We start from the raw sequence: 14,772 nt of genomic DNA, 5'->3' as shown, positions 1-14,772 counted from the left end.
GAGACGTGGTGGCTGCTCTGCATGCTCATCCTAAAGGTCTGTGAGCACATTACCATACAGAATAGGTAATGGCAGCTCTTTAAGAAAGGATAGAGGACAAATGGCTCCTCATCCCAGAGTAATAGAGATGTTCAGAGAATTTCAGGACAGAGATGTCTGAATTTTAATTTAAGGTGAAAAGTGTCCCTGCTGATGGGGATTGCGAGAAGGCTGCTCTACTGCAGGCCTTCTGAACAGCCATTCAAGTGGAGTTAATGTGTCACTTTCAGTCAGAGCACTCTTTTTCCTAGGGCACAAAGAAGGAAAATGGAAATAATTCCGAAAGTGCTATTCTATAGGTACAGAGTACTTGATTTTTTTTTATTTTTATTTTTTTTGTAATCGCTTTTTTTAATTCCTTAAATCCATTTGTCTGTGGTATGTAAAATGCAGTGTTGGTGTGCAACAGCAAGTACTGATTTGTGGTCTGCTGTCAGCACAGTGTAACAATCAAAAGCTTTTTTTCCCCATAGTTAACTGTGCCAGAAAGCTGGCTTTGGGGCACTGCTGCTTTCCTGCAATTATTACAGATTTTTTTCTGCCTCCCCTTGCCTGGAGGTCTTTGTGCTGCCAGGTATAGATCTCACTGACGTCCTCACTGAGGATGTATATGTAAGCAAGAGTGAGAGTTCTGCAGCTAGAAGTATCCAAATACTTTTGTATCAGCTGTTAAAGAAGAGCAGAAAAGTAAGATGTTTCTGTTGCATGAAAGTGAAATCATCACAGAGGCAGGAAGCCAACATATCGGGTTTCTTTGTCATCTTTTCAGAGTTAATAAATGTCCTGCAGCAAAACCCTAATGTTACACAACCTCATGTCTCCCTAAATCAATTTCTCTTCCACTTATGTACATTTTGACCAAGCCATGCCGTACCTATGGCATCTCAGCAATGCCTCATTAAAGCTGCAGCAGGGCAGACTCCATGCTGCTTGCTCTCCTACAACATCTGGCCTGCAAGAAGGTATTCATTCACTTGCTAAAATTAAGGCAAGCCCTGGCATACAGTCATTATGTACATACACAGTAATAGCAATGCTGTGCTTGCAACTGGGAAAAGAAAAGGGCTTTTTTATGGCTAATTGTTCAGTACTCATAGGTGATAGTTATTCCCATCTTGGTGTCCGTGTTGCTCAGTGTTGTGTTTTACCTCTGAAAATGCAGCAAAGTTACATAGGACTTCCTCTTCTTTCTCAATTTTTCCCTTTCCCTGATAGAATTTCGCTACAAAATCAAAGGGATAGAAAGTACAGCTGGTATTTGTTTGCCCAAGGAATTGCTGCCACACAATTACAGCCATTGTATCTTGCATTCTCCACATTGTTGCTGTGAAGTGTGCAGGCAGCCAGCTCAGTGTGTGCAGCAAGTTTTTAGAGGAATTCCTGCATCCAAGCACAATAGGAGGAAAGGGCCAGATCCTCAGCAATCCAGATTCTTACATGAACTCTAATGTTGACAGGGTTTTAGTAAAGCTGCTAAGTGTTGTGTTACATATATGCGAACACACGCATGCGTGAGCATACACCCCATAACAGAGAGATTATAATGCACTTGACCCTGACTGAAAAAAAAATTAGCTCAGTTTTTCCCACAGACCACAGATTGCAAAGCATTTGTTCAAAAGGAAGCTCATCCCTCAGATTCAAATACTCATTAAGCCCATTCCCAATTCAATTTTCAGAGATCTGTCTCTGGGACAGAGAAATCCAGAGATGCTATCACATTAACCACGTACTATTACTATCTGGGCATTTTTCATTTTGTAGAAGAGAAAGGCAGTGAAAGGAGGTGTTAAAGAGTCCCAGTTTTTTTTTTTTTTTTTTTTTTTTTTTCCTCTTCCTCAATGTTCAACCAACTGTGCTAAGAAGTCCTAATAAATCCTCAGCCTGCTAGAAAATTGTCAGTAATTGAAATTCCTGTGACATTCCCTAATCTCCATGTCTCTCTTGAGCCTCTGCTGCTCTCATTGAGGACTTTTAAAAGCTCTTTGTTTCATGTTTTGGGGAGGAAGACCTGGGTAAGTTGGTCACTAAACCATTAACAGGGTGCATCTTTTTGGCTGTGCATTAAAAGGAAGGAAGGAACAATGTGCTCTTACCTTTTGGATGACCTCGGGGACAGCTGTCTCTTTGCTGGCTACTAAGGAAAGCAGGGATAAGAGCGGAGAAAAGAAAATGCCCCACCAGTTTATATAGGCTAGCATGGCTCCTGTTCTGATATCACTAATTAGTTGGTCTCTCCTCCCACTTTGTGAGCTCCAAACAAATGTCAAGAAGGTTCCCTCTTGAATTCCCCACCTTTCCTCTTGTTCTGTCCTTGGTCTCTTGCCAAAAGCCTCTCCAAATGTCGTCTTCCCTGCTGCTTTTTTTGTTGTTTTTGAACTAAGTCTCCTTTAACTCCGTCCTTTCTCCTCCAAAATTAAGAGAGACTCCAAACTTCCAAGCAGACTCTAAGTATACCTACACCGGACCTCTCCAATGTTAATCTCTGTTACCCAGGACCTCTCAGCATATTTCTTTCCTCCCCTCCTTCTCAAAAATGTTGCTTTTACGGTGATGAGGAAACTCGATTGCAGATGTGTTGATGTTCCTGCTGTGAAGGTTTTAGAGCTACCACAATAACATGCAGCCTGCTGGATTCAGCTGTTTCTGGGCAGTTTTTGGAGCCACTATTCTGTTAACAAACTGGAATGGAAGACTTGGTTCCACTGTCTAATTTTTCTTTCTTTTTTTTTACCAGTTGAGGATTTTTTTTCTTTCTTTCTTTCTTTCTTTCTTTCTTTCTTTCTTTCTTTCTTTCTTTCTTTCTTTCTTTCTTTCTTTCTTTCTTTCTTTCTTTCTTTCTTTCTTTCTTTCTTTCTTTCTTTCTTTCTTTCTTTCTTTCTTTCTTTCTTTCTTTCTTTCTTTCTTTCTTTCTTTCTTTCTTTCTTTCTTTCTTTCTTTCTTTCTTTCTTTCTTTCTTTCTTTCTTTCTTTCTTTCTTTCTTTCTTTCTTTCTTTCTTTCTTTTTCTTTTTTTTATTTTTTCCCCCCCTTCTGCATTTTTAACATTGCCTCCCTAGCCTGCTGGAGGAATCTGGATTATCACAAGTGTGGCATATTTGAGAAGTTTATAAGACTGTGAAATATCTGTGAAAGGCAGAGATGAAGCTGGAGAGGAGAGTTTTGAAAGACTGAATAATAGGAGAAACAGCAGCAAAAAATCTTGTGAACTTAAGGAACCTGTCAGGCTAATTTAAACCACAGCTACATTCACTTTAGGACTCTAAAAGAGTGATGGCTTAGAGAAGCAACCCTGCAACTTCATCTGACTGCCAGAGTAATGAGTTGTTGAATAAGAACCCATCTAGCTTTATGACTTTGTTCCCAGCTCAGGGGAAATAGAGTGTGTGTTCCGTGAATGAAGTGATGTTGTTTGCATTGTGTTAATTCCCAGGATGCATCTCTTTTGATGGAGATGTTTTTAACAGGTACTGGTGCAGAAGAGTGGGAATGTTGGAAAATGTTGTATGTGTGTGCAATTAAATCTATGCCAAGTTAGGTGCCAACCTGCCAACCTAAATACTTGATGAAGTATGTCTTCATGCTCTGATCTTTTGGAATTTGGGCTTCAAGGGAAGACTGGAAGAGGCCATTCCTTGAGAAGGCTCTGAGAAGTCCTCCTGGACAGAGATCAGTGGTTGACATTGTCAGAAGAGGGTTTGGTGGCTGGATCCCAATCGGACTTAGTACTTGAGCTATTTGGAGAAGTGCCAGAATGATCAGGCAGGAGCTGAACTAGCTGGGCACAGTGTTTGAACGTGTCAGCTCTGCCAGGAAACACTCATATGGCCCTAAACCAGCTTCACATGCTCTGTTTCCGTGCCTTTCTCAAGGCTCTGTTGCCTTCAAGAGGGAAAATCACTTAGCAGATTGCCATTATGCTGATGGTTTTGGCTGTATTCCTTGGCTCCAGTTGCACTACATGGATCAGTTCTTTACAGGGAGTTGCAGCAGCTCCTGGACTCAACAGGTACTCTGAAGTGACATAAATCCACATATGCAGCTCTGCAGATTGCTAAAACTCAGAACATATCCTGACTCTGCTAGGTTGGGCTGTTTGTGAAGTGTGGATGGTATTTGCAGGTTATCTCTCACTGGTGTGCAGGTCAGTCATGGGACACCATTAAAAAGAGTCTGACTGCCTTTTTTTATTCTCTCATCAGATATTTGCACACAGCAATAAATATTCCGGCAAACATTCTCTTCTCCAGGGGAAACAGTCTCATCTCCCTCAGCCCCATGTACTTCCCAGCTGGGTGCCCTGTAGACCCATTTCTCCAGCCTGCTGAGTTTCATCTGGATGGCAGTATGACCCTCTCTTTGGTATATTTGCCATTCCCCTGAGTTCTGTATCTTCCATGGGTTTGCTGACGTTTCAAATTACCCTACATCCCAGATCATTAAGATAATAACCAATTTTTCATGCAGACGGTGGTGAGGCACTGGAACAGGTTGTCCAAGGAGGCTGTGGATGCCCCATCCCTGGAGGTATCCAAGGCCAGGCTGGATGTGGCTCTGGGCAGCCTGGTCTGGTGTCTGGCAACCCTGCACATAGCAGGGGGGGGTTGAAACTAGATGATCTTTGTGGTCCTTTTCAACCCATGCCATTCTATGATTCTATTTTTGTTTTGATTCTATGTTTGAATTTTTGTTGGGTAACAACACTATTGACTGGCCTCTATCTGATTTTGTTCCTCTGATTACAGCACTTTGGGTTCAAGCATTCAGGCAGTTTTCAACCCACCTTTCTGCTCACTTATCTTAAGCACATCATTAACTTTTCTATGGAGATGTTACAGCAGACAGCCCCAAAAACAGTGCTCCAGTGATTTAAATCTAGGATAACACACTTTATAAGTCATCTCTGCAGCTCACCTAGACTAACCTCCTGCTGTAATACTTACTGAACTAATAACTCGGATTGCTCCAGTCTCTTTTTTTTTCTATAGGTAGGTGATACTCAGCTCGGATGCTGGCTGGGGAGGCAGAAATCGTAGCAAGTAAAGGCTGAGATATTCTGGAGGCCAGGTACCTGGAGAAACACCAGCAAGTCTGTTCCCATCAGTGTTTGTGGCCACATTACTTTTATCATCTTGTTTTTATGAGTAAAAACAGAGTGGAAATTTTTGTTTCAGCAGAGAGCATGCAAAGAGTCTGTCATAATCTTGCATTTGTTTGGTGAGCGAAATAGTTTTGGGTTTAGAATGGACCAAAAGCCATGCTAATGCAGGCAGCTTCTGACCCTTCAATTTGGCCTGTAAAAATTCTCTGGACAAAGCTGTTATTTGACATTCCTCAGCATGATGGCTGCACAGTACTTTCTCTAGCAAGTTGCTATCAGGAATACAGGCAAGGAGAGCCGTCCAGCTCTGTTGTTCATCTCCCTCTTGTGGTATGTCTCTGGTACTGCTGCGTATACAGCTATAAAAATCAGCAGATACTCTGTGAAGTTCCAGAAGCCCTGTGAATATCAATTCCCTGTCCCTGGCTTAGCTCCCCAGGTTCTGGGGACTCTGGACACTACTGATGATGCATGCTCCAAATATTAAGTAGGTCTCATAGCACACACATTCTATGTACTTGCTCTGGAGGCCCTCTCATAGGTTTGTACTCTTCCTGCAGACCAATGTGCTGAGTGTTGGGTTAGCAAGCAATACGTGACTTATTTGTGGATTTTCCAAGGTGTGTATTTAAAATATTGCTAACAGGAGTAAATAATAGCTTTGAGCAGCCCAAGGCCTCACCTGACAATATTTGCGCTTTTGGTTCGCTGTCTAGGTAGCAATGATGAGCTGCTCCCCTACACAATTCTATTTACTAGCACAGAGGTGGCTGTGGCATTGAGTACAGGAGATATCTTTGAAGGATACCCAAAAAAATTGAGTGATGTATCTCAGGAAGCCTGATGGAATACAAGTAAAAGAAGAACTAAGTTTATTTATCTGGTTGAATCCCCCCCTTTGAATTTGTTTTCCATTTTCCTGGCAGTACCACCCCTTTTCTTATGAGCAGTGGGCACTTCAGGGCACAGGCCTGGAAACCTGTGCATTTGTCTGGAAGACAATAATCTCTGGTACAGCTGTTTTTACCTTCAGACACCTTCGTATCCTCTCCTCTTTCCCTGTTTTGTACATCTATCCTGGAGGAGGGAAAATCAGTTCTGCTGGCACTTGGTGTGATCCTGTTTGTTCTTTGCTCAAGGTTCTAGGAGCTGGTGGTGAGCAAAGCTCTCTGCCTCATGCCGTGCATCCGAATCTTGAGGCTTCTTGGTTCCAATGTCACTTGTTCCTTTGTAGACTGCATCAGCCAGATTGAAACCTCTTGAAATGCTAGAGAGTTTGAAAGCCAAGGCTAAGCATATCATTGTGTTTCGGCACTTGTGTTTCAGGAAACTGCAACTCAATTCTTAATTTCAGCTTCATAGAATTGTAGAATCACTTGGGCTGGAAGGGACCTGAAGCTCCAACCCCTCTGCCACATACAAGGCTGCCAATCATCACATTTAATGGGCATTAAACCATTTAACCTGACCAGGCTTCCCAGGGCTCCATCCAACCTGGCCTTGAACATCTCCAGGTCTGGAGCATCCACAGCCTCTCTGGGCAGCTGTTCTAGCACTTCACCACTCTCATAGTAAACAACTTCCCCCTGATATCCAACCTAAATTTCCCTCCTTCAAATCCCTGCCCTGTGTTTCTGGCTCCACGAAATAGCCCAGATCCAAAGGGGTTCATTTTCCAAATCTATCTCAAGACAGCCCGAACTTCATGAGAATGTTAAAGCTGGCCACATTTTCCTCATTTTTATGATGCAAGACAAAGTGTTTTTTGCTGCTTCCTCCAATTTTGCAGTTTTAGGCAGTTCACTGAACACCCCTGCATCTGATCTCAGCTTACTTTGAGTTTGTCTTCCTTTCTCCTTTGTCCCTGATAATGGGGATTTCAGTCCCTCCCTGCTTTCAAGGAAATAATCCAATCTCACACGCCTGTACATTATAGGACAGGCAGCTGTTGGGCCTTAGCAAAGAGTGGAACACTGACTTGATTCCAGGAAGAAACTCTTTTAATATATAAATCCCAGTGGCTACTATTTTCTTGCTAAGCAGGCTGTAATAGAAGTGGAAGCCGCTGTGCATGGCACGAGTTGCAGGTCTAATCAATTAAACAAAGAGGACCAGTTGCTTCTGGAATTGGATCATCAGACAGTGGGAAGAAGTAGAAGTTAATAATCAGTATAATGTTTAGTGGTGTAGCTGCACTGGCTGTAAATGCTTGAGGGATTTTGTAGGCAGAACTCCACAGCAGCATTTTCATATATGCACATAAGCACACAGATATTCATTTGCTGTGAAGATTCACATTTTGTAGTAGATAATAGAAAAAAAAAAAAAAAAAGTTATGGCTGCTGGCTAATTCAATTTCTGGGAATGGAAAATACCCTGAACAGGACTTAATTTACTCAAGTGAAATAAAGTTACTCAGCTACAGTAAGAAAGCTGGTTGATAGCTTGTCATCATCTTTGCTTTTCTGTTTTTCTCCGCAGCCAGGAAGTATCTGCCTGACTTCTGGCTGAGTAGTTTTGCAGAGGTTTGTGGATGGCAGAGGAAGGAGCTGTCAGTGCCGAGTTAAATGAGATAAGAGCAGAAAAGCAAAACACAGCACAGGCAAGGGTGCCCTGAAATGAGGGAAAATGAGGGAGAGAAAGTGCATAGCGATATTTGTGCAATGAAAGGATCTTTCCATCTGTCTTGGCCTTGTGCATAATTTGTTCTGTGGCTGCAGAGATGTGCTAGTCAGCCTGTGCATTATGTCTAGGCATTCTGATGGTTGAAGTATCTGAGTGTTTTTGGAAGTGCTCTCACCTGTCTGTGTGCTTCACTCCTTCTGTTCTGAATGAAGTTATGTATTTTGGGAGCATGGATTTAGCTCTACCTCAACATTTTGTGCAAAGGGTTGTCCCTGGAGAAGGATGTGAGAATGCAGATCCATGGCAGCTTAAGCTGTTAAATGCTCTGAGCTGCATCTGGATATGCCCAAACACAAACTGTTCTTGTTCCCAGGCAGAGTGTAGTAAAACAAACCTTTGCTTTCCACAGGTCTGTCCCTGGTCTTCTCATCTTGCCACTGGGACGTGTGAATTCCTGCTGCTGCAACAGCTGCAGGAGTTTGTAAAGGACCCTCTGAGAACTGAAAAATCATCTGCAACCAAGAGTTTGTTCCCTTTTTGAACTCTGCAACTTCCAAATTAAAACGTGCACTTCTGTTTAAAGAGAAGTGAGGGGAGAGGATTTGGCAAACCGATCTTTCTCTAAGGGTGGTGGCACTTCTGCTACCTTGAAAATGTGATCTGTTAATGAAAAACAAAAAACCAACAACCCAAAGCTCACCAAAAAAGACCAGCCTCCTGTGCTGGGGAATCTGGGGTACTGACAAAGCACAGAACAACTTCCCAGCAGCTGGAAAATTTAGGAGCTTATCATACTTGGACATGCGGTAAAGTTCTGGTTTTTATTCATCTCATGGTGATATCCTGTATTGCTTTACTGCCCCTTTGGAACATAAAGCCTTTCTCAGTATTTGCTAGTGGCTGCTAGTTCACCTACCCTCCCTGTCTGATCACTTGGTACTCCTGCTTGCACTGAGACACCAATCTGTAATTGTGGCTGTTGGTAGAAGAGGTGCTGGCATTGCTGAGGGGCTTTATGACACTGTCTGAAAGAATTACAGTATTTATTTTAAGCTTGCAGCAGTACTGAATGGAGTTTGGAGGGAAGTGCCTTGGGCTCTATTACAGAGCAGCTCTGACAGTGTGGCAAGAAAATCTGCTCAGGGAGAGAAGACTAAGCCACCTTGTTCTGTCCGGCTTTCCCTTCCTGCACAACCTACTAGGCACTTCTCCCCATTGATATTTGAAAGAACAAGCATAGGTTTTCCAACTTCACAACTTCAGGTACTCTTCCAGGGCAGCTGTCACCATCCTCTGTAATGATGTCCCTCTGTACTGCTTCTTCAATCCACACCAGACCCCACTAGTACATGAGGGGTTGCTGGATGTTCAGCTTTAACTCAGCATGAGAATAAATTCTAGTAGATGTCAGCCTGTGGGACATCTCCCAAGCTGCTTATTCTCTGCTTGTCTCCTTTGGAATTTCATCATACGTCCTGGTGTTCACTCTGACCTGTCATGGTTGTCCTTGAAGGAGCTGCAGTCTGCCATGAGACATCCTGTATGCCTCCTCTTCTTTGAGCCAAACAGACCACAGGACCTCAGCCACACCTTACACATCTCTCCCATAGATCCTTTGCCATCTTTGTAAGCCCACTCTAAATGCTCTCTAATTGCTTCATGTGCTTCATGTATGTGGTGATGTTCTGACAAGGGTTCAATTGGGTATGAATCTCAGAGAGAGAGCAGAGTGTTGCTGGTTCATGGAAACGTGTCTGTACAATATCTGGGAGAAAAAGCAATGGCTGTTTCTGGCTGAGAATGTCCCACGGACAACAAACCCTGAGCAGACTCTTGATGAGACAGATAGAAGACCAGGAACCATAAGTCTCTTTCCCTAGATGAGCAAGGTAGATCCAGCCACTCCTGCAGATAATACCATCGGGTGCCTCTACAGACTGGATTCACCATCCAAGATCTGCAGACCTAAGTATTTCTGTGGCTGAACTCAAACCCTGGCCACACTGTGCACTGCAGGCCCAAAGCAAACACAGGTCAATGAAACACTGTTAAAATATTACAGAATTGTTTTTGAGGTATAAAGCCCTGCCGTGCCAGCAGTGAGCGCTCACTCCATCTATCAGCTAACATGGAGATACTAGTGCTGTGCAGTGAGTGGATATTGCTCCATGGCCGGCCAGACTTTGTCTGAAATACCTGGTTTTAACTTTGGTCTAAGATTCAACAAGATGCGAGAGGTAGTCATTTATAAAATGCATTTTTCTTTATGCATTGGCTGGGTGGATTTGAGCATGCTCTGTGCCTGAGTGTCTAGAGAAGTGTGTGGCCCCACACCAAGCCCCGACTGATCTCAAAGGTATCCACAGGTAATGATTTCTTTTAGTAGAGTTTCCATCTCATATCTCAGAAAGGCCTTCAGTGGTTTCAGGTCGCTCACGTCATGGTTTCCACTATTGACTGCTGTCAAAACCTCTGCTCCAAGAGAATTTCCTTCCACAGAGGGGTCTCACAGAGGTCTCTGATAGCCTTTGGCTAAAAATCTCTTCTTCCTGTCAGCTCTTCGCAAACCACCAGTGCCCCTGACTTGTCAAATTCTTCCTGAGGCTAGTTAACAAATTCAATCCTAACAAACCTCTGAGACCTAGCTTCAGCTGAACTTATTGATGAAAGTAGAAAGGAAAGGAATATTTCCAATCTAAGCCCCTGCAAACAACAAATGGCATAAAAAAAACCACAAAACACAGCCACCCTGTTTTAGGTGCTCACGTTCAACTTGAATCTTGCTTCAAGTTAAAAAAGAAAATAAGTACAAGGCCAAAAATGGGTGGCTTTGGTTTGCTTCAATGTGGCAACCTAAGTTTGCTGGAGGAGGGCTAGAGGGATTCGACTTGTGTGCTTCACCTGTGATTGCAGGTCTACTGGATGCCTGATTTCCTGGGTCTTGCATCATGTCCCACGTTTAATAAATCACCTTGGAAAAGGGCTGCCAGGTGAAAAGACCTAGTGAGCAATGAGATACTCAGTATGGCTCTGGCCTATGCTGTAGCTAATGTCCATTGGGAAGGCAAATTCCACCCCTTCATGTTTCCCTAGATCATTCTGCAGTCATCAACACCCAGATGAGGACATCTGAAGCACGGACCTCGTGTGCTTGTGCCTATGTGAGGAGAGCTGGAAGAGCCAACTCAAAGAATAAAGATATATTTCTTCTTTTAACTGAGGGTTTAGAGGCAAATAGATGACCTTTGAAGAAACAATGAAAGCATTTTCTCTTGGAGTCATGTGGAATATGTAGTGGTACTTATCCAGTTATAACAAAATAAATGGCTTCTCTGCTCATGGGGGAGGCATCTTATAATTCATTCATGTTGCATTGCCTGTTCCCTTTTGCACTCTTTTGTTTCCAAAGGCAGACATTCAGAAAGTTGTTCTGTATATACTACTGCTAGGTTGAGTGTTTATTTGCACAGGAATATTTATTTCATTTACTGCAGAGGTAAACTGGTTGGAATGACTGCTCTAACTATAGAAGGGGTTTAATTTTTTGGCTATTCTTTTTTTTATAGGCGCATTTAATTCATATTAGATAGCTGGCACTTTTGGGAACAACTGAAATTTGGAGTTGTGGCTGCTGATAGCTTCAGTCAGTGATTTGATTGTCTACTGCTCCCATCTAGAAGACATTTGATATTTATCTTGCCTGTTTTCAAGAGATGTTAGTACTGGCTATAGTTACTCAAATCTTTTGGTTAGCCAGGGACAGAACCACCCTGTTTATTCTCTATTCCTTATGCATGTCTTCAACCTTAGAAATTGCTTTGCTAATTGATTTCATGATGGATTTGCTTGTGGCTGAGAAGTTAATGTTTGTAATGGCTCTTTCATGACAAATTCTTTCCAGTAGCCATATTATACTTGGACTCGACTCTTTTTTTTAAAAAAGAAAATAAATAATATGCTTGACATAATTAACCACAGTTGAGTTTTCTGAAACATTATTTCAGCTGAATTTATTACAGAATTTTTCTAACTGCTGCTTCATTTCAACTCTTCCTCTGAAGCTAGGTTGTCTACGAGGTAAATTAAACTGCAGAGCAGATGAAGAGACCATCTGACTTTGTTTTTCTACAGAATTTGGAACCTTGTGTCCATACAAGACTGTTTTTATTTTTTCTTTTCTGTTTTAATGGCACTGGCATTCTTTCTTTGTGTGGCATAAAGGATGGATTGCCAACCTGTTCTCTTGTGGTTCTCTGCTTTCTTCACTGCCTACCGATACTTTTCTGGTGGTTTCTTTGTTCCCTATTGCTTTTTTTCCCCTCAGTTACCATACACGAATAAGTAGCTGCATGGGCAGCCTACAAAAGTCCTTTAATCATGTCTGAGATTGTAGAACCATCTGCAGCAGCCCTCTATGGTATTTTGAAGGCTTTATTTCTTGTGTTCAATGCCTGGATAATGTTTCTGCAAACAAACTTTCTCCTAAATCAATGGTTCCCCTTCACCTGCGTGATGAAGAGAAGTAACCTATGCCTTCCTCTTGTCTGAGCTGAGTATTTTTCAGGAGGTTCCTGGGATTTCCATGGGAGCCTTTGGTTGCTGTAAAGCATTTACTTTTCTGCCTGTTGTAGTTGAACATTGGTCAGATCTTCCTTTTGCTTGTAGAGGTAGGCAAGATATCAAGCTAAGGTCAGTCCCACACATCTAAACAAGACAAAAGTCTCATGACTGAATGTACTGAATAGGCTGTTCAGATTCTTGCTCTTTTATTAATCTCTAAGAAAACTTATGGTATGCAGGAATTCCCACTTATTCCCTCAGTGCTTTCCCGGAGCACATCTATATGGCCAGACTCAGAGGTTATCCCGAGGTCTAAAATAGGATAGAGATGTAACCTAGGTATTCAAGTCTGAAGGGTAGAACAGACTGTAAAATTCTCTGGAACTCTGCATAGTCAATGTCAGGATTATCTTGTCTACTAAAATTTGGTCTTATCTGCATGTCTGGGGCTTTCCTCCCAGGTAGAATGTCATATCTGTTGTAATCCAAATAGAATAATAAGAAGAAACTAAATTCCCTTTTTAAGTATGTTCAGATTTTCTAATTGCACCATTGTCTCCCATTCAATCCTGGATGGTTCTCCTAAGGATTGTTTACAGTGACTTCAGCTTCTGGTGCTGCAAATCTGGTGTTTATAAAGACAGAAATTCTCTTGGGTAGGACTGAGGAACATCTTTTTTAAGAAAAGTTCAAAAACAGCACTACAGCTTGCTTCCATCCCTTTGCTCAGACAGACTCAAATGAACGTGCAAAACAACCCCACATCAAGATGCAAAAAGGACAGCATCTAATCTGAACAGTGACTGATACTTCTTTGAACTTTGACCTTAAATCTTCAACATCCTTTGTGCCTACAATTTTTAAACTGATCACAGGAAATGACTTTAGAATGTGGAAGCCTTTCTGCTAGGCTTGCTTTGTAGTGGCTTTTGGAAATGTTCCCAAAGACAGCTCTCTTGTGGGCAATTGGACCCTCCCTGTTAAAAGGACTTGGAGGAAGCTTAAAATAGCAGTGTTTCGCTTGTACCTTATGCCTGTTAGAAACCACCACACTGGGTGACACAGCAGCAAAGCCACTCTCTATTTCCCATTACGATGACGATGGTGTTTCACAAGATTTCTCTTGGACAGCTCCTGAAAACATGGAGAAGACCCCAGTCCAGTCCAGCCCCCAGCAGACAAGGGCAGTATTTGACTCGCTTATTGCTTGTGGCTTATTTCAAAGGAAGCGTTTCCCTGGGAAAGGGAGAGAAAGAACTGCAGTAATTGCTACCAACAGTAAATGTTTATCTCATTCTTTATGTAAAATGTTTTCCACTGGATGCATGCCACGATTCAGACCTGCAATCCTGCAGTCAGCAGGAGACAGGTCTTCTATTTCTAAGACAGAAGATGATGCAAAGAAAAGAAAAATGTTTTGATCATGTCTAGCTAGTCATTTCTGCAGTATGATTAAAGCACGTATATTCATACTTTCATTGTCTTGACACTTAATGGGGAATCAGGAGATGGCACAAAAAAATAGTATGCATTCTGTAAAAATATTTACCTGTGTGTGCAGTAACTGTTACGACACAGAAAGAAGGCAAGACACTGATGGGACACAGGAAAGGAAGAGATCAGTCTGTTTATTCTATTTTCAAATATATATGTTCTTAATTTAAAGTGCAGCACTTAATGTACTTCTTACATTATTTATTATTATTAGATACCAGCTCCCTCTCGGCATATTTATTTTGTTAAATTACACATCTAAAATTAAATACAGCTCCTTGTCAGTGTTTATGTTCTTCTGCCTATTCCTATAATTATTGTTGATAAGAGGTGGCTTTCAAGTTAACAACATGTGGATTGATAAGACAGCCATTATTACGTTACCTGAGTGCTTTTTGGAAAGCTTGCCTCAAGGGCAAATTCTATTTTATCCAGAAAGGGCAGTGCTGAATCCCTGGCTTACAGGCTGCTGCTGAAGGTGGTATTTGCTGCATCCAACCAACTGCTCAGGAACTGCTAACTCCTGGGCATTTGAAATCAGTGACTGCGACTGTTTTTGGGGGTGCACAAGGGAGTGCCACCTGTGCTTATTCTTGAGTCGCCAGAAGGTTCCTGCTCCTTTCGCTTCTGCTCTTCTCTTCTGCTTTCTGATGCTCTTCTCTTCATTCTCAGATAGTAGATCCTGTTTGCTTCCGGGTAGGTGACTTTGCAGAGGGGGATTTTGTAGATGTCCGGGTTGTCTGAGGTTAACAGCAAAAAGAGAAGCGCCGAGAAGCAAAAAGGCCAGGTACAGAGTGGTAGTCCAAGCTGGTAGAGGAAGGTGGACAGATAGGTGTGTTTTGGAACCTCTTTTGCACCCAGCTCACATGTAGACATTTCAACTGACTAAGAAATGACCAAAATCCTACCCTCGTGGTCCTGTAAAACTTGTTCTGAGAATACTGTTCACACACCT

At 42.2% G+C, this 14,772-nt stretch overlaps 1 protein-coding gene across 1 annotated transcript in view; it reads right to left on the bottom strand.

Moving 5' to 3' along the window:
- Positions 1-14,772, bottom strand: part of SLC14A2 (solute carrier family 14 member 2) — a 34,687-nt gene that overhangs the window by 12,669 nt on the left and 7,246 nt on the right. The window contains exons 7-8 of the mRNA XM_052670004.1: positions 14,363-14,624; positions 2,136-2,395 (exon numbers count right to left, since the gene is read on the bottom strand). Of these exons, the coding sequence (XP_052525964.1) occupies positions 2,136-2,395; positions 14,363-14,624 (522 nt within the window). The remainder of the gene's footprint in view (positions 1-2,135; positions 2,396-14,362; positions 14,625-14,772) is intronic.

This window comes from Tympanuchus pallidicinctus, unplaced genomic scaffold (genome assembly GCF_026119805.1).
Source record: "Tympanuchus pallidicinctus isolate F22 unplaced genomic scaffold, pur_lepc_1.0 scaffold9, whole genome shotgun sequence".
NCBI lineage: Eukaryota > Metazoa > Chordata > Aves > Galliformes > Phasianidae > Tympanuchus > Tympanuchus pallidicinctus.
Note: the sequence above shows the minus strand (reverse complement) of the source record. Positions and strands in the feature narration are given on the sequence as shown.